Source organism: Hippocampus guttulatus, chromosome 20 (genome assembly GCF_054856545.1).
Source record: "Hippocampus guttulatus isolate MCC_2025c chromosome 20, RoL_Hgut_1.0, whole genome shotgun sequence".
NCBI lineage: Eukaryota > Metazoa > Chordata > Actinopteri > Syngnathiformes > Syngnathidae > Hippocampus > Hippocampus guttulatus.
Window position 1 is genome coordinate 3,613,537 of NC_141280.1, and position 17,209 is coordinate 3,630,745.

At 43.7% G+C, this 17,209-nt stretch overlaps 4 protein-coding genes across 4 annotated transcripts; 3 read left to right on the plus strand and 1 right to left on the minus strand.

Moving 5' to 3' along the window:
- The first annotated feature begins 2,463 nt into the window (after nt 1-2,463).
- Nucleotides 2,464-9,915, plus strand: LOC147187558 (cytospin-A-like). Its single transcript, XM_086100231.1, has 14 exons — nt 2,464-2,610; nt 4,297-4,559; nt 5,000-5,073; nt 5,394-5,849; nt 6,364-6,437; nt 6,580-7,097; nt 7,189-7,270; nt 7,364-7,439; nt 7,528-7,632; nt 7,800-7,836; nt 8,152-8,248; nt 8,342-8,458; nt 8,549-8,608; nt 9,249-9,915. Exons 3-14 carry the CDS (start codon nt 5,043-5,045, stop codon nt 9,378-9,380), a joined length of 1,785 nt encoding a protein of 594 aa, XP_085956357.1. The 5' UTR covers nt 2,464-2,610; nt 4,297-4,559; nt 5,000-5,042; the 3' UTR covers nt 9,381-9,915.
- A 386-nt stretch (nt 9,916-10,301) lies between these two features.
- grcc10 (gene rich cluster, C10 gene) lies at nt 10,302-12,080 on the minus strand. The gene is made up of 4 exons (XM_086100230.1): nt 12,012-12,080; nt 11,527-11,591; nt 11,112-11,288; nt 10,302-10,843 (listed from the first exon to the last, which is right to left on the minus strand). The coding sequence occupies exons 2-4, from the start codon at nt 11,576-11,578 to the stop codon at nt 10,704-10,706; spliced, it is 369 nt and encodes a 122-aa protein (XP_085956356.1). The 5' UTR covers nt 11,579-11,591; nt 12,012-12,080; the 3' UTR covers nt 10,302-10,703.
- A 26-nt stretch (nt 12,081-12,106) lies between these two features.
- On the plus strand, nt 12,107-13,343 carry saysd1 (SAYSVFN motif domain containing 1). Its single transcript, XM_086100229.1, has 2 exons — nt 12,107-12,436; nt 12,940-13,343. Exons 1-2 carry the CDS (start codon nt 12,281-12,283, stop codon nt 13,258-13,260), a joined length of 477 nt encoding a protein of 158 aa, XP_085956355.1. The 5' UTR covers nt 12,107-12,280; the 3' UTR covers nt 13,261-13,343.
- Nucleotides 13,344-13,755: 412 nt separating this feature from the next.
- bpnt1 (bisphosphate nucleotidase 1) lies at nt 13,756-17,110 on the plus strand. Its single transcript, XM_086100542.1, has 9 exons — nt 13,756-14,033; nt 14,341-14,462; nt 14,523-14,627; nt 14,863-14,970; nt 15,520-15,568; nt 15,982-16,073; nt 16,172-16,369; nt 16,537-16,642; nt 16,746-17,110. Exons 2-9 carry the CDS (start codon nt 14,343-14,345, stop codon nt 16,895-16,897), a joined length of 930 nt encoding a protein of 309 aa, XP_085956668.1. The 5' UTR covers nt 13,756-14,033; nt 14,341-14,342; the 3' UTR covers nt 16,898-17,110.
- Nucleotides 17,111-17,209: the final 99 nt, after the last annotated feature.

Here is a 17,209-nt window from a genome sequence, read left to right on the forward strand (position 1 = left end):
CATCACAGCACACATTGCTGTGAACGCCAAACAACCTGAATTTGCATTTTGATTCACTCCAGCTCAAGGGTGATTGCTACATGGACCCAAAACACACTTCTGTGTGAAATAACAGCAAAATAGGACTTCATGATTATTGACAGGGGTGCGCATAAAAAATGTGGGTGTGGATCTCAAATGAGCACCAGACATTGTTGACTTTCAATGTGCCATATGCACTTGAAGTTCATCATCTGATTGCTTGACACTCTCGAAAGACGAAAATGTTGCCAACCATTATTTATTCCTTTTTTTTTTTTTTTTTCAAATATTGATTTCTTTTGTCATGAATTCCCATTTCTCTGTCGGCCTTGTGTTGTCCTTGTTTCTTAGATCTGCTGTCGTTTACATGACCCCCCCCCCCCCCCCACCCCCTGTCAAAAGAACTGCACTCGCATTTCTCTTGAGTGCTACCTGCACTCAATCAGAATGCCAATGAGCTGCACTCATGGCCTAAAATCAATTCAAAAAGATATTTGTTCCATTTTAACATTGTCTTTTGACCCCAAAAGCTCGGCTGCGCTGCAGAGCACAAAAGAGGCTGATGAATTCAGGGAAAAACCGAGAGTGGCTGGAATTTAAAGTTATAGTTTGGAAAATGACTGGGCATATTGAAGGCATAACAATGACTAGATGAACTATGATGGCGCTGAGTGGAGCACACATGTCAGGTGTAGCCATCCTCTTGGAAGGTTAAAAAAAAAAAAAAATCATACACGTTCATACACAACCATCTGCATATGTTAAGTTTGAAACTCTTCCCATGCTGCCACTTCTCACATCTTTCGCCATTGACATATTTCTTGTTGACATACACTTTACTGAAATGTTGTTACAACTTGAACTAGTTATTATTTCAAGTGTCTTCTTTGGAAGCTGTGGATAAAAATGATACTTTGGTTGGTCTAGGCAGCTACTCTGTTATTAGAGAAAACACTTCCACCTAGTGGTGCTACCTGGCTGTGGTTTATTGTTCCGAAAACTGTAGTTGACCGTTACACCTACACTCTAAGCAATAATGTTAATATTTTCGCCACATGTCTTACGACAAGCAAGTCATTAAAAAAAACAAAAATCACAACCGTACCTCTCGACTCAACTATGATGCATACTTGGACCAAAAATTCACATCACGTTTACCATTTCTCTTTCATTCACTGGCAAACTACAGTACATGTTTTTGCACCAGTATGACAATCATGCTGTTTACACCAATTATCATCCACTTGCACACATGGAAGAGTCTGCTCAATACTGATCAAAACCGTCCTGTAGCAATCTGAGCTGCACCCCTAGGTGGGAAGCACGGCGATAAAAGACCACCTTGTTTGTGTGTGAGCATCTGGTGCTCGTAAACGTTGCTTTGTGCTGACGTAAGTGAGAATTTGGTTGGTCGTGAACCCTTTGTGACCTCTGCTGAGTTGAACAAATCAGTCACCCTTTTTTTTTTGGTAGCTCAAACGTCTTGGCGCACCACAACAGCCAACACCCTCATCAAGTTGTAGTGAGGTCAGCGTCATCGATTCACCGTGGCCTGTTTGGGTCAGGCTGGGTTTAAGACTTTCCCATAATGCACTTGGCGTGCGGTGAAGGAACTAATAGCGCAGGGTGTTCAACAAAAATACACGTAAAGGCGAGTCGAGAGCACCGTCAATTACAGCGATGGTTAAATGCGACACTTTTTGCAATAATTGGAAAGCCAGCATAGATGCAAATCCCGCTCATTTCAAGACCGAATATCCTCAGGGGCGAAATGGTTGCTCAACTTTCTGCTCCAATCCATAAAGACGGACAAAAATGCAATGTGCACATAAAAAATAAAAAATAAATCCTAAATATATTCACAGTTACTTGAATCGGCAGCATTTGTCCGAGACCATTTTTAGATCATAAAAACAGACAGCAGATTGGCACCGGGATATGAGATTGCCTCAAAATCTTTCAAAACGTGGATATTCTTAGACCAGTCGCATCATTATTTGTCATGTTTCGTATTCCCTTTTCCCAACTGCTGTGCATAATGAATCTGTGTCCACATTTATCAATCAAGACCGCATTGCTGTCGCCCTGCTCGAAGAATCACAGCATCTTACCTGCATCTTTGTCCAAGAAAAGGCAGCACTGAGTCTTTAGTAACCATGGTAACACCTGTGACACAAAGATGTATGTACACTAGTTCAATACAGCTGAGTCACTCCTTTGTACATTGGCTTAAGGTGGGAACATTGAAAGTGGAGATGCTGTACTAGGGTACTTGATGTTATTGAACTGGTTCCCATTTCTTCAGACACGCACGCACGCACACCCATAAACACAAACGCACACCTTGCAGTGACATATCAAGGTTCTGCACAACTTTCTATTCCCCCTCCCCCCCTCGCTGGTGTACATGCACACATGATCTCGCGGCCGTAACAACAAGAACATGTTTTCGCGCGCGTTACCTTCTTCATGGCTGACATGTTCCATTCACGGCGAAGGTCACTTCCTCACGAGGCTCTTCCACTGCCGGCGAGCGGCGATCATGTCTCCCCCTCCGGTCCCCCACCCGCCAGCTGTGTTTGCGATGAGGTTAGTTATCCCCGTGGGGAACGTGCATGTGATTCCGCGCCGCGGAGTCTGCGTGGAGGAGGCGAGGGGTCTCGAGGCATCCGCGTGCATGGATGTGTGCAGCGCTCGCCCAGATGTTGTGTACCAAGCTTTGTGCTCTCGACCGCATCTGACGCCATTTTTTTCCCCCACAACCCTCCCCCTGCCCCAAAGTCTGCATCCTCACAGTGTGATGCAGTCGCAACTTCTTTGCTACTTCTATTAATAGAGAACTCTGATGCGCTAAAATGTCCCTCACTAGGAAATGGCCATGTTGCTGTTAATTAGGACTCCTATCAACTGTATTTGAAATTTCTATAATGTACCCTTTCACAATCCTAAAATGTAATACAAATTTGTGAGTTATGCTTCTGGAGTCCCACTCCCGGCCCGGGCAGCAGCTGAGTGTGTTGATTGCACCTGTTTAAAAAAAAAAAAAAAACTCTTATTTTGTTGTGGCCAGTGACACTCGTTTTAAACTCCAGCCTCCAAGTGGCAACCTTCGCCATACAAGCTCTTTGGCTGACAAATTGTGTTTGAAGAATGGGGATGGCATCCCTCTGCAGCATGTGACAGGCTTGTGAGCAGCATGATGAGGAGGGTGCCATGCTGTCGCGACTGTGTATGACTCCTGATTGTTACTTGTGTGGTATTTGTTTCAGCTGCAGCTTCCATTCTTGTGCTTCTGCAAATTTTGACATTTCAACACTGGTCTCTCTTTCTATGGCCATGGCACAATCAGCTCATCACAAATATTCCATTTCTGGGTCAAGCTTTTGCTGCTTACTGGTTATTTGTGGATTATTATTATTATTTTTTTGCTTTTCTCTTTTTACCTACTTATTAACTGGTTTATTTGTCTCATATTAATGCATGTGTGATATTCAGGAGATACAGCATCCCACTAGCAGGCTACCCATATAATTCCTTGTTACCTTCAATCACCTTTTTGTTCCAGAAATCTCCGGAAGTGACGTTTTTCAGGCTTCCGATTGGCTTATTTTCATTGTCGGTGTTACGTGAGCGCCTCACGTAATCCAACGCCGCATAAATTGTCTGGTGGATGCGTTTAGTACATTTCGAGATGCTTACCGTTGTATTGTTGTTAAGTCTCTTTCCTTATTCGGTGTTGTTTTGTTACACGTGAATAAAAAGTCCAATAGTGCATACCCGTCAACTTCTCGGAGCGCCAACCTGTATAAACTACCAAAAAAATCCTTAGAAAGAGCAAAAAAATCCTTATAACATACCAAAGCATTTTATATGTCAAAATAACGGCACAGAAAAAAAAACCACGAAATTTTCAATGATATTTATTGTAGATCTCCATAATACAATGTCTGGTTAATGTCTAATCATCATTCTACTTAGTGGCATTACTGTGTTCAGAGTTGTATTCCGGAAATGAAAGCATTCGAGTAGACGAGCACCATTCTGAGCCAAAGCAAACGGAACTACCTGTTAGGGGGGGACAAAAACGGAAATTTTCAGAATCCGTATGATTTGTGCGATACGGCCATATATGTAAGATTCACCACAAAATCCGTATGAACTATGGCTAAACCGTATGAGTTGACAGGTATGAATAGTGTGCATTTATTTATTCATACTTGCCAAATAGTTATACCATAAAAGTTTGACCTAACTCCTTTGCATTTCCATGTGTAGCTGCTGCACCAGCGAAAAGTTCCTCCCTCTGTTTTGACGCATCAAAGAGGAGGAAGCAGCAGAATGTTGGGGTGCGGATCGTGCAGCACACGAGAGCCCGCATGAACTTCAGGATGGCGCCGGCATCTCTATAAAGCTCTATGCACGTTCGAACTACGACGCACGTCATTCACGTGGCATTCCGAGGAAGGAGCCGGAAACGATCAGCTGGCGCGGACGCTCGCCTGAGCCGCTCCAAGAAGTGAAACGCTTGTAGCTGCCAGGTACGCATGTGCGAAAGTCTCATTGTGGCGTCTTGAATCATTCTAATCCACTTCCGGAGTTGTCGGAACGACAAGTTTGTGGTCTCCGGGGCCAGCAAGTGTTCGCGCTTGATGTAAGCTTTCTGCAAAAGTCCAAATCGGATTGAAAAGGAGCCGTTCGCACAACAGCGCGTCATCGCAGCTGATGCACGTGATCGCCTTTAATATGTCACCAACGTCACACTATGAGATCAATCAAGGACATTGTAAATTGATTAGATTATTGATTGACACTTGCTTCAGGCCTGCCTACTTTAACGGCAGCTACAGGAGCTGCAATGTCATTAACAATGCCACATCTTGTCTTGCATTTGCCGAACAGCTAGCGTGTTTTTACCTGAGAGAACAGCAGTCAGTGTGTGTGTGCGCGCGCTGCTCAAACTTTTGTTTTTCCATTTTAGATTGGTTCTCTCTTGTGCAGACTTCCTCAAGACCTGTTTCACAATGGGGAATATGAACTACCGCTCCTCAGCAGGTGCATAGTACACCACAGTAAAGTAGCACACAATCCTTTGTCCGATTTTCTCCCCAAACGATAAACTTGCTGGTACACTTTTTTTTTTTAAAACGAGTTCACACTCAATGCCAGTGTGTGTGTGTGTGTGAGAGAGAGTGTTCAGGAGAGTGAGTGTCTGTATAATCGAAAAACTGTTGGGTCAGTTTTATCTAACTTTCTGGGCTTTTTGTACAACAACCCCCCTTACCCGCCACTTTTGTACAAACAAACAAAACCTGTTCAAAACAACCTCCCTTTGCTTCAGACCTTTTCACAGTGATTGATTTTCCTGCAACCAGGTTCCCCTTTAGATTTCTTCCCAACTCCCGCAATGCCCTCCGAGGCAGATCTAATGTCCATGGCCATGGCCATATCCTCCACAAGCTCCTCCCAACGGACACAGACGCCTTCGCTCAAAACAGCCACCGACAACTCCCTGGCAGTAACAGACTGGTCGCAGGAGATGTCTCCTCCCTCCGAATGGGCCATCTTAAGCTTAGACACTGTCAAGTCTCCGAATGTGAGTGGCCAAGACGAGGCCCTGGAGGTCAGTCTGCGCAGCCTGACATCGCTACATACGTCCAGGGTATGGCCTTTGGAGCAGAGCTGGCAGGAGGGTGACAGCGGGCTGGAGCCTCAGGCTTCGGCCGAGAGGTCCGGGGAGGAGCTGAGCCGGGACTTGCTCGGCCTGATGGAGCGTCATCGCAACTCGCTGGGCCTCAGCCTCAACACGGATGCCACCGCGGAAGCTGTAGGTAGGCCATGTTTTCATTGATGCCGGATCATCTGTGTGCAGCTGTCCACAGTTTCCTTTTAGGGATGCTCATTTGATGACATTTTCTTTCCTGAACACCCAAAAAAGAAAGTCTGGCTTTTCCTAACCCACTCACTCGCAGGGGAGATTTGCAGATTGGCTTTCTTTTACCCAAGGTCGCGTTAATTATTTTGACCCATCAAATTGGGTTTAATATTAAATTTGGGTGGGCCGAAGAGCTGAAGCTGGTTGCACTTTTTTGAGGGCGCGGGGGAGCAGTTTTGTGTATGTGCTGAAGTCAATTCAATGAAAAATTCTTAGAATTTCCCATAGATTCCACAAGATGGCAGCAAAGCACTACTTTTCAACTCACTTCAGCCTTCGTGAACACAACGAAGCCATTGCTTTGACCTGAGTGCAAATGCAGAATTGCAAATATCATAGGGGCTTTTGTGATGCTGATTAGTCTACTCTCGTTGATACTTTTTCATTTTGCATTTTCCCCATCCTCTCAGAGCTGGTCAGACAGCTGATGACAGAGAGAGACAAACTAGCTGAGGAGGTGAACTGCCTGCGAGAGACGTTAAATGTGAGTTCAGCCAGCAAAATCTTGTGTTGTTAAGTTTTTCCACATGGAAGGCCTTGTGGCAATAGCATCTTTTGTTTTAGATTTACTTGCTTTTATCTGGCACACAAGTCTTGACACGTCTGTCTTATGCCGTCTGCATCAGAACGAGAAGTTGGAGTGGCAGCAGTTCCAGTTGGACCTGCTGGCGACCGTTTCCGCAGCCGACAGGATGCGTACGGAATCGGAGCAAGCCCTCGGCGACTTGGAGGAGGATTGCAAGAGTTTGCAGGAGCAGCTGGCCCAGGCCCATGGAAGGCAGCTCGAGACGCAGCGGGAGCTGGAATGTCTGCGGTCCCAACACACGGACGTGTGCTTTCGACTGTCCTCGCTCGAAAAGAAGAAGCAGCAGCAGCAGAAAATGGATGGAAGATTCACAGAAGACAAAAGTAACCCTGCGGAGGGTCACGAGATGAAAATGCACTACTTTATAGAGGAAGTTGACTTGGACAGTGTTGAAAACCAAGACGAGCATGAAGCTTACGAAGAGAAGGACGCAAATAGATCTGCAAGCTCACAGCTGACGGCCAAGGGCATAGGGAAGGTATACGTGGATGCGCTGGAGAAGAAAAACGGAGGAGGCCGTGATCCCAGGAGGATTGTGATGTCATCCGAACGATCTTTGTAAGTCCACATTAGAGCACCTGCCACAACCCCGCTGCCCATCAGGGGGTTCCCTGTACAAGTCTAAAATTTGAAAGCTTTTCTCCCACAGGAGTTTGTCCCGTATCCCGTTACCTATTGGCTCCTGTCACAATAACTCGCTGAAAACAAGCTCAACGTTGCCACAATCAAAGGTACAGCACATTCGGTTGATACAGAACATATTTGACTGAAAAATCAGACCGTGTTGCTACCAGTTAATTTCATTTTATTTTTATAATTGGCAGAAAGAAGAGCCAATGCGAGGGAGGAAAATGTCTCACATTTTAAAGCGCCAGGACAGCTGGTCAAGCTGTCACACGGGTAATTGATGTTATTTTTTTCCTCTCTCTTTCCAACTAATAACTAATTGTCAAAAAACATGAGTAATGAATCTAGCAACCTGTTACAGTCATAGTGGAGACTTCTGGAGATTCGGAGCCTTTGTCCAGAACAGATGTTCACTCCTATGCCTCCAAACTGCAAATGGATGCTGCATGTACAAAGCCACTTCTGGGTAATATGTCCATGTGCCCCAAAGACCCGACTATTTGAAGACAAGCCATAACAACTGTGTTTTATTAGTACAGGGTGTGTTTGAAAAGTTCTCGGACTGGTGTCACAAAATGTGTCCTCTTTCAATGTGCAGTTTGCGTGACATGGATTGTTTTTTGTATGTTTTAGGAAAACAACATGAAGACCCGCCATCAGATATGATCAAGTGAGTACTGATTTTTTTTTGTTTGCTTCTTCAATAAATCCTCAAAATAAATGCTGACCCGGTCAGATTTTACTTAACGCTTAACGTTTGGCAGAAATACAAATACCCAAATGTCATTCTCCGGTGACACTTCCTAAAGTGACGGAGATGCTCAAGGCACCACCGTATCTGTAATGTAGCAAATAAAAACACACTTCACCTTTTCTCTCAAACAAAGAGAATAATCATCCATCGATGATTGTCCGACAGGCTATTAAATTGAACGGGATGTATAGCAAAGGTGAAAGCGCGTTGACACGATGACACAATTTGCAGACCTGCGGATGGATCTCGTGCTCCGCTACGGGGTCACGGCAGCGCCAGAAGAAAGACCCTCCTGAGCCAGTGTCGAAGTCACACAGAAGGCTATCGGGTTCGGGAGTGCACACTTTTATCTTGTCAAATAACAATTTGGTGGCGTTAACAGTGCAAACGAAGAATGAGCATTTGAACATTTTGGTCACAGTACATTGAGATCACGAACTTCAGCACCTGTTGGGAGAATGGATTGGCCTTCTGCGCCTTATATCATAAATATCTGCCTACTCGCATCCCTTACAACAGCCTCAACCCAGCGGCGAAGGTAGGAGACATGAAGGAAAGCAATAGAATGAAAACAAGACGTAACAATTTTAAAAATGGTGCTTTTCTTCTCCGACCCGCCGCCTCCAAGAAGGAAAATTTGGACCTTGCTTTTAGGACAGGAGAATCTGTTGGGATCGCAGCCACTCTGGTGAGGCTTTAGTCACATCAACATTGTGAAAGATGTTTCATTCTAGACAAAGACGTACGGAAGTGGCTTCAGGATAACTGAATGATCTGGAGGGGCCCAGCCAGAGCCCAGACTTGAATCCGATCTAATATCTCTGAAGAGATGTGAAAATGGCCGTGCACCGACGCGTCCCATTCTACATTCGTACGAGGTTGCAACATAAAATGTTTGAATACTTCTCGGAAGCAATGATGAATAGCGGAAGGAAATTCTACAAACCTTTCATGGGATATATACCGTAGTGACTGTCTACAACAGAAAATAGATAGATGTGCGGTGTCTTACTGTTTATTGTGCATGTTAAATTGCTCCATGTACAGCACTTTGTATGCAGCGATGGCTGTTTGAAAGTGCTCTATAAATACTGTTGACTTGACTTGACTTGACTTGTTAGGAGGTTAGATTCCTCAATCCAATTTCAACTATTTTATATTTTAACCCATTTTTTGTAACCTCAACTATAAGTAACCTGGTCATTCTGTCAACTTTATTAATTCATATCCCTTTTTTGTTGGCCCATGTGTAGTCTCCAATCATGTCCAGTAATTCCAGTCACTAATGTTGTATTTGTTTGGACTCTTTCATGGTGACCGCGCGTCAGTCGGTGGAAGAGATGCTGAAGGAGGATGGTCCTGACTGGCACAAAGTCCTGTGTTACGTCGAAAGCATATTTCATCACTTTGAGATGGAGGTACCGACCACCCAAAGCATTGACTACGTGACAGCAACATGACTCAAATATATCGTTTTATGGAGCCACGCACTTCACCAGTAGAAGAAGGAAGACTGTGTTTAATTTGATCTTTTCCTCGTAATGTTGCTCGCACCGGGTAAGAAAAGCAGACAGGTTTGTTGCACTCAATATACACCACATTATTATTATTATTCGCATCTTTTCTTTGTTTTGTGTTTTAAGACGAGAAAATCCATGAATCTAACTGACCAATCACCTGCACTGTAACTCCTTTCATGTTTGCTTGGGTGGGCTTTGAATCACTGGTTTGCACTACATTTGGGGAAAAAATGAGCACTTTAAAGGAGACTATTAAGGAATAGAAGCACTGAAGTGTTGTTTATCTTGGTCGTAAAGCGTCGCCAACTGTAATGGTCACATTCAAATATATATATATATATTTTTTTTTTAATCCCATCTGTCTGAGGAGCATATTAGGAAAGTGTGCATTGGGTCAGGTTTTTTTTTTTTTTTTTTTTTTGGTCTCGTTGTTCCCTGAAAACGTAATGAATTAATAAAGATATGTTTAAGCTGCTCAGTGATGCTGTTCCACTGCACAAAACTAAATATGGACTGCAGATAGCCAACATTGCTTCCACTATGTCAGTTATGATATCTTGGTGTAGTCCATTGACCCTCGGCATAAAATTGACAGTTTTAAAACTCAATTAGGTGAACCTAACCTAGTCCTAATTTGAAGAGTACAAAAAAAAAGTTCTACATTGAAAATAAAACAACGTTGGTCATGTGAAATTTTGGAATTGGCAGATTTTGCAGTGGTTTCATTTCTATTGAAGACTACTGTTTGAAGTTGAAAGGAGGAAAAAGAAAGTTTGACACAGACACATTCAGTTGTCTTGTCCAAGAATACATCAATGGAATTTATTTGCATACAGTATACAAAACCATGTGAAAATTGAGTTAATTCAACAAAAAAAAAACGATGTAAAAAAAGATTACATGAAATGACAATGGTGGAAGTTTGTTAAACATGATGTTGATATGAAGCCTTTCAAAGATGGGGAACACTCATCTCGTGGACATCCCATTGAGGCTACATTCAGACTGCAGGTCTTAATGTTCACGGGGTTTTTTGTGTAATCATTGCGTATTAAATGTGACCTCAGTCTCTGGTGTGTGAACCCAATGCATCCCCAAAGTGACCCGCATGCGCTGCAAAGACATCACACTCAACGTAGTGCTTAAAGAAGTACAGTATGGCGTCAGATGCTGATACAGGCCTTGTATTTCCAAAAAGGGAAAAAAAACTGATTTTGGTCACATTTGCCTGTAGTCTGAACATAGCCTTTGGTTTATTCTATTTCATGAGGCTGGAATTGCTCCACCTATGGGTGGTGTTGACAGAGGTGGCAGGAGGAGAGACTTGAGTTTGGCTGACATGGCGGCTATTTCGGGGTCTTGTGTTTCGTACATCTTGACCAATCTGGCAAACTTCAGGACACCTTTAAGATAAGCAGGCATGTGGTCAAACCATTTTTGGACATTCTACTCCTTCCAAATTGCACAGCCAATCCACTAATTGCAACCGTTCAAATGTGAACACAATTTCAAGAAATTCCCAATTTTGAAGATATTTTATATATTTACCTCATACATTTCTTGACTGATCCGCAGCACTCCACAATGTTTATCTATGTAATCTCACATATTGGGCCTAACTACTCGGTTGCTGGCTGTCATGTGTGTTTGACTATTTGGAATTGCTCTCACCCTCTCCTTCATTGTTAAAGCCGTACGCTTTGATGACTTCCTGTTGAATCAGTGTGGCCACAGGGAGCACAAGTTGGAGCATCTTGCCCATGTCGTTGCATGCACTCTCCCGCGCCTCCTCCATCCTCACCGCGTTTTCCGGCACAGAGAAGGCCTGGATCACCTCACTGAGTACCACTGAGACACACACAAACACGCACATGACCTTACGATGCATATACAGTACAGGTGCACCACAAAAGTACAATACAGAGATGTGCATTTATTTCAGTAATTCCGTTTGAAAAACAACGCCAAAACTATCTGAAAAAAAACTACAAGTACCATGACACTAAGGAACTGAAGCTATATTGTTTCAACCCGAAATGATAATTCCCTTTCGTTGTTAATTTAATATGCATGATGTCAATGTTACCTCTGGTCTGCTCTACAGTCAGGCTGGGCTGTTGTGCTGGTGCAGAGGCCATGTCTGTAAAGACACTAGCGACAGAACACACGACATTGGTCTATTATATTGAATTGTGCACCTAATAATTGAATGTTAAAGTTGGGGGCAGTGAGGGCAAGGTTGATTGAATTCTGTCGATAACGCAAGGTTAACAACGATACCGAGTTCGTCATCTGTTCTGTGGAAACCTCACATCAGTAGTGTAATATGCTTGAAATTGAAAGACTATCAAAACGTCAGACCAACGCCAACTAAAGCCAATGTGTAACATGGATGTTTGTAAAGCAAATGGTGTAAAATAATCATGACAACAGGATGAATTAGGTGTGGTTTGAGTTGATGCCTCGACGATGTCTCGTTAACCTTGCCCTCCTCTAACAACGTATGAGTTGACCATACAGCCGTATTGATTCAAACAAACAACTACAAATGTAGCATTCAAACCAACTTACCACCACGATGAAAACAAACACGCAAGCAAGCAAGCCAAAAAGCTTGGTGCACCGACTGCTGATTGGCGACAGGCGTTTTGCGACACTGAGTTTTGCTTTCAGGCAGACGCGCTGGCTAAAGTAAACGTCAAAGTGGTGACACGGAAATGTCAGTAAAACGTGGATACGTGGCAGTCAAAGCACCTTTCTGAACGTTGGAGGTGTCGATGTGCTGGATGGATCAAGCTTGAGCGGCTGCTGACACATTGTGACACGTTTATTTCCCCCAAATGGAGCGGAGGCTTGCAGATTTCAGGGCTCGGCGACAGGCTAAAAGGGCTTCCGGTCGCGAGCAGGTAGCCGCCACTGTTCCCACAACAATCGTGGAAGCGCCTTCAAGCCCTCCACTGAATGAGCAAAATTCATCATTGGGCCCCCCAACAGAGGTGAATGCCGTCCCTTTACATCTTATGCATTGTGTTTTTCAGGTGTTTCAAGTAGTCCAAGAAGCTTATCACAAATTCAATATAATGAGACGCATTTTCACAATGTTAATCATTTCCCAAGTGTCTTAAAAGCAGGATTGTGTTGTGCTTTTGTCAAAATACACCAAGGACAAAGAACTGTAGTTAACCTACGTATCCTGTATTTTGTCTTGCTGACCTCCGGACTCAATTCGTTGCCATGACGACTGGGTGCAGAACTTGGATGTACTTAGCGTCCCAAATCTAAACAAGCTAGGGTGGCAAGTAACAGGTTTTTTAAATAATCGATTAATTGGTCAGTTATTTTATCAGAACAGCACATTGTTTGAAATGGACAAAGCAAATCTCTTACATTGATGAAACACGAAAGATAACCCGTCAGCCTTCATGAAGGACAACAGACATCAGAATACTGTATTTACCTTTTGAGAGGCTAAAATTAGAGGATTCTTGTGTTCCCACAGGCCGGTAGCGACTGGATGTTGGACAGCTTGTGGGGGAGATGGCTGTCTACAAGATATGACCTCTCCAACATCACCCTGCTCAAAGTCCTGCTCTGGGTGGTCCTGCTCAGCTTTTTCATGGAGTTGGAGTTCGGCTTGCCCTTCTTCATCATCTCCCTCTTCTACTGGCTGTACGAGGGACTGCGTGACCCGGATGATCGGGAGCCTGGGGAGATGAGTGCTTATTCCGTCTTCAACCCGGACTGTCAACCACTGCTAGGTGCTCTCACCGCGGAGCAGTTGGAGGCGGAGATGGGCTATCGACCCCTTGCAAACAGATGAAATGCATATAAATTGCACTTGTATTTTGACATGAATTGTCATTACAATGTATTTAATGTCATTAAATGTGATTTGTCTCTTGACAGTTATTTCCATTAGTGTTTCACGTTTGCGGTTATCTGGAAAAGGTCATTTTCTGAAAGTAGTCTTTTAAAATGGCAATTTAATGTGGTTTGAGGCACAAACCAGCCTCCAACTGGAGATGTTCTAGGTTCCAATTTGGGCTCACATTCCAGGAATATTGGGTCAATTGAAGACACATTTTTCTTTGTCCTGCGATTGGTGACCAATCCAGGGTGTACTCGGCCTCTTGAAAATCACCTGGGATCTTACAGAAGATACGATACAGTACACTTTTGCACATCTGTAATTGGCGACTCGACGTTCATCAAATGTCCACTACGGGGCAGTGTCGCGTTTTCACGTAGCAAGGCGCTTGTTTAAAACAAGAGTGTTACCACTTGTACTTCCCACTGTCGTACAATCACGATTATCCGCGATGAAAGGGAGCTGGACAAACATTCACGCGCTCATACTTCCTAATGTGTTAACGGGACCAAAGTGGTGGTTAGTTGTGATTTTAAGTACTTTATTTTGACGACACGGAGCACCCTCTTGTCGTGGAGTGCGATCGCATTGTCTTCGCCCTGGCGGAATTATCTTGTCACTCACTGTCCCCTCTTTGGGCTCGAGGTGTTTCTGGCTGCATTTCTAATTAATGTACGAGACTTGATCACAATTGCAAGGTGTCTGTTGGGCTTACGCCCACACCAGTAAGTATTCCTCAAAACTTTGCCGCTGTATTCTTGCGCGAGTGTTTCCACAGAAAACGCAAATTGCATTCGAGCTTCCCCTTCCAAGTTAACAACTGTCAGTCGACGCGTTTGTTGAAACTCTTGCCTGTCTGTTTGAGATGTAATGTCACTTCCGCACATGTGATCGACAATTTTAAAGCGTGTGTGTTTTGCTAAATTATACTATATTTGACGTTTAAGTTCTGTATGGCCACCCACCCTTTAGCATTGTTTAAGTATGAGTACATTTGTATAGTTCAGTCATTTGAGTGTATTGCTCCTCCAGCAATGTCTGGGAGTCCTGCTGTGGTACTTCGCTTAGTAGCCTCGGCTTACACTGTGGCTGAGAAAGCTGGTGACATCGTGAGGAAAGTGCTTAACCGTGGAGACCTCGCCATTGTGGAGAAGGTGAGGGATTCATCCACAAGTGTGTGCAAAATGAGGCTAATATGTCCCCGTTGCATGCAGGAGGGGGCCCATGATCTGCAGACACTTGCGGACAGACTTGCACAGCGGAGCATCTGTGCCTCACTGTCCAGACGCTTCCCGAAGATCACTATCATCGCCGAGGAGGTGAGTGTTCTTCCTTTATGTGCGCTACGGCTTTGCACATATGTCTCCCAAGTATCTCCAAATTCCATAAACATGTAAGTGTGAACGGTGCCCTGGTGCTCAGTCCAGGGTGAATGTACCCCGCGTCTCACCTGGTCAGCTGTAATAAACTCCAGCTCTCCCACCACACAATTAAAGTCAAGCTCTATAAGACAATGGATGGATCTATAACCATTATTCATATGACTCTTTGCAGGAACTCCCATCTGAGGAGATTACAGAGGACCTAATTGAAAACGGGGAGGCAGAAGAAATCCTTCAGAAAGTCTGTCCATCCGAATATAGTGGATTGAAAGAGGAGGAGGTAAGAACCAGAACTTTTTCATGGACCACTTGTGGCTGGGTTAGTCTTTAAATGTACAGTTAGGCCGAGTGGTATTCGGAAATGGATGGAGTGTTTGTGATGTTGCCTTTCTACACCATCACAATGGGTTTGAAGGGGCTTAAATGTATTCGAACAGAGTCCTAATTGTAAAACAAGCTATTTGTAAAGGAGACAAATTGTGCATTTTGTTCACATTTGAAAACCTGATGCACACCAAGCGCCACGACCGAACACAGCTCAACTGTTGTGATCAATCATTTCAAAACGTTTTCCACCATGATTGTGACTTGCAAGCTGTATAAACCAAATTTTAAAAAAAATCACTTTGGATAAGTGAAGTAATCGTCCCACCACACTGCTCATCACCAAAAGAACAGCATAACTTCAATTTCTGTGAAATGTTTTTATAACTTAGCCATTGTCTAAATACATTACCAGTGGCCCTCGTGGTATTTGTTAAAATTGGTACATCTAGCGGACATTACGTATTCCCCACCCCTATCCCCTTCTGTCTTCTCAAAATATTAGCTGGTTGTGTGGGTGGACCCAGTGGATGGCACAAAGGAGTACACTGAAGGTGAGTCCACTTTATACAAATGCTCTAACTTAATTTATTGGTAGTACAGCACCAAACCCTGACTTAAATGTGTGTGTGTCATGAAAACATTTGGTTTTTAAATTCAAATTTTTGGTTGTTCTTGGTTATCATTATTTTGTGATTTATATAATGTTCATTATTTACTATTTAAATTGTCACTTATCATAGCACTTCTATTTTTTATCTTGTATTATTATTTATTATATTTATTGGATGTTTTGTCATTATTATGTAAACTAAGCTAACTAAATGGGAAATGATGCAAAAAAGAACATGCTTTTTTTTCCCCCCTTTTTCACTGCAAATTATGTTGCATCTTTTATTGCTGCATTGATGATTTCAATGACCAAGTGTCTATCTGTCATAATATACTGCACTGTTGTGTACTCGAGGTCTCTTGGATAATGTGACAGTGCTGATCGGAATTGCTTACGCGGGCCAAGCAATCGCAGGTGTCATCAACCAGCCTTTCTACAACTACCAGGTCCAGAGCAAACTTAAACAGTCGAGCTTCTCCTCTTGTGAACTGTCGCCCTTCTCTCCTTTGGCGATGCTTCACTCAAGACGCTTGTCTCTTGTCAGCTCGGGCCAGGGGCGCGTTTGGGAAGAACCATGTGGGCAATGCTGGGGCTGGGTGCCTTTGGATTTCAGCTGCAAGAAGTTCCCGACAACAAAATCATTGTTACCACCACCCGTTCACATAGCAGCAAGCTTATAACCGACTGCGTCAATGCGATGGAACCTCAGGAGGTTTTAAGAGTGGGTGGTGCAGGGAACAAGGTAAGATGGCTTTCATTTTTCGGCGCGACAGTCAATCCGGTAGAACCTCTAAAGTTGACTTTGAAGTTCTCATTTCAATGCTAAGCAAAACATTTTTTGCCATCAATAATTACAAATGAGTCGACGAACTCCGATTATGTTCCGTGATGGTGTGATCTTGTCTGCAGATCATCCAGCTCGTTGAAGGCAAGGCATCCGCTTACGTCTTTGCAAGTCCGGGAACCAAGAAGTGGGACACTTGTGCTCCCGAAGTTCTTCTGCACTGCGTTGGAGGTATGAAACGTCACTTTACATTCAGCACTTCATTCATTTAGCAGCACTCATCGACTTCACTTTAATGTGTGTTTTCTTTTTTTTGGGGGGGGGGGTCCACCAGGTAAACTGACGGACATGCATAATAATCCATACCGCTATGACGCCAACGTGAAGCGCATGAACTCCGCCGGCGTGCTCGCAACGCTCAGAAACCATGAGTACTACGTCAGCAGAGTGCCTCAGTCGGTGCTGCTCGCTCTCAAATCCGACTGACGCTCGTCTGTCGTGTCATGTACATCGCACGCACTCATGTCATCAATCACACGTAGTGCTTTGACGGCACGGTGAGTTTTATCAAGACATCAAATGAAAAATGAGGGCCACATCCAGAAGTAAGTTGTTACTCTCTAATATGTATTTTGTGTTTAATGCAGAGTAGAGAGTTAACCGTGAGCTTAGTTTGCATGAGTAAATAGTTCCTCTCAATTTTTGTAATGCTGTGTTCTTGAATATTTTCCTGTGTGTCTGTTCCTTCGTATATGCAACCCGCACAACATTAATGAAAGCTGTAAATGGTTTTAAGAC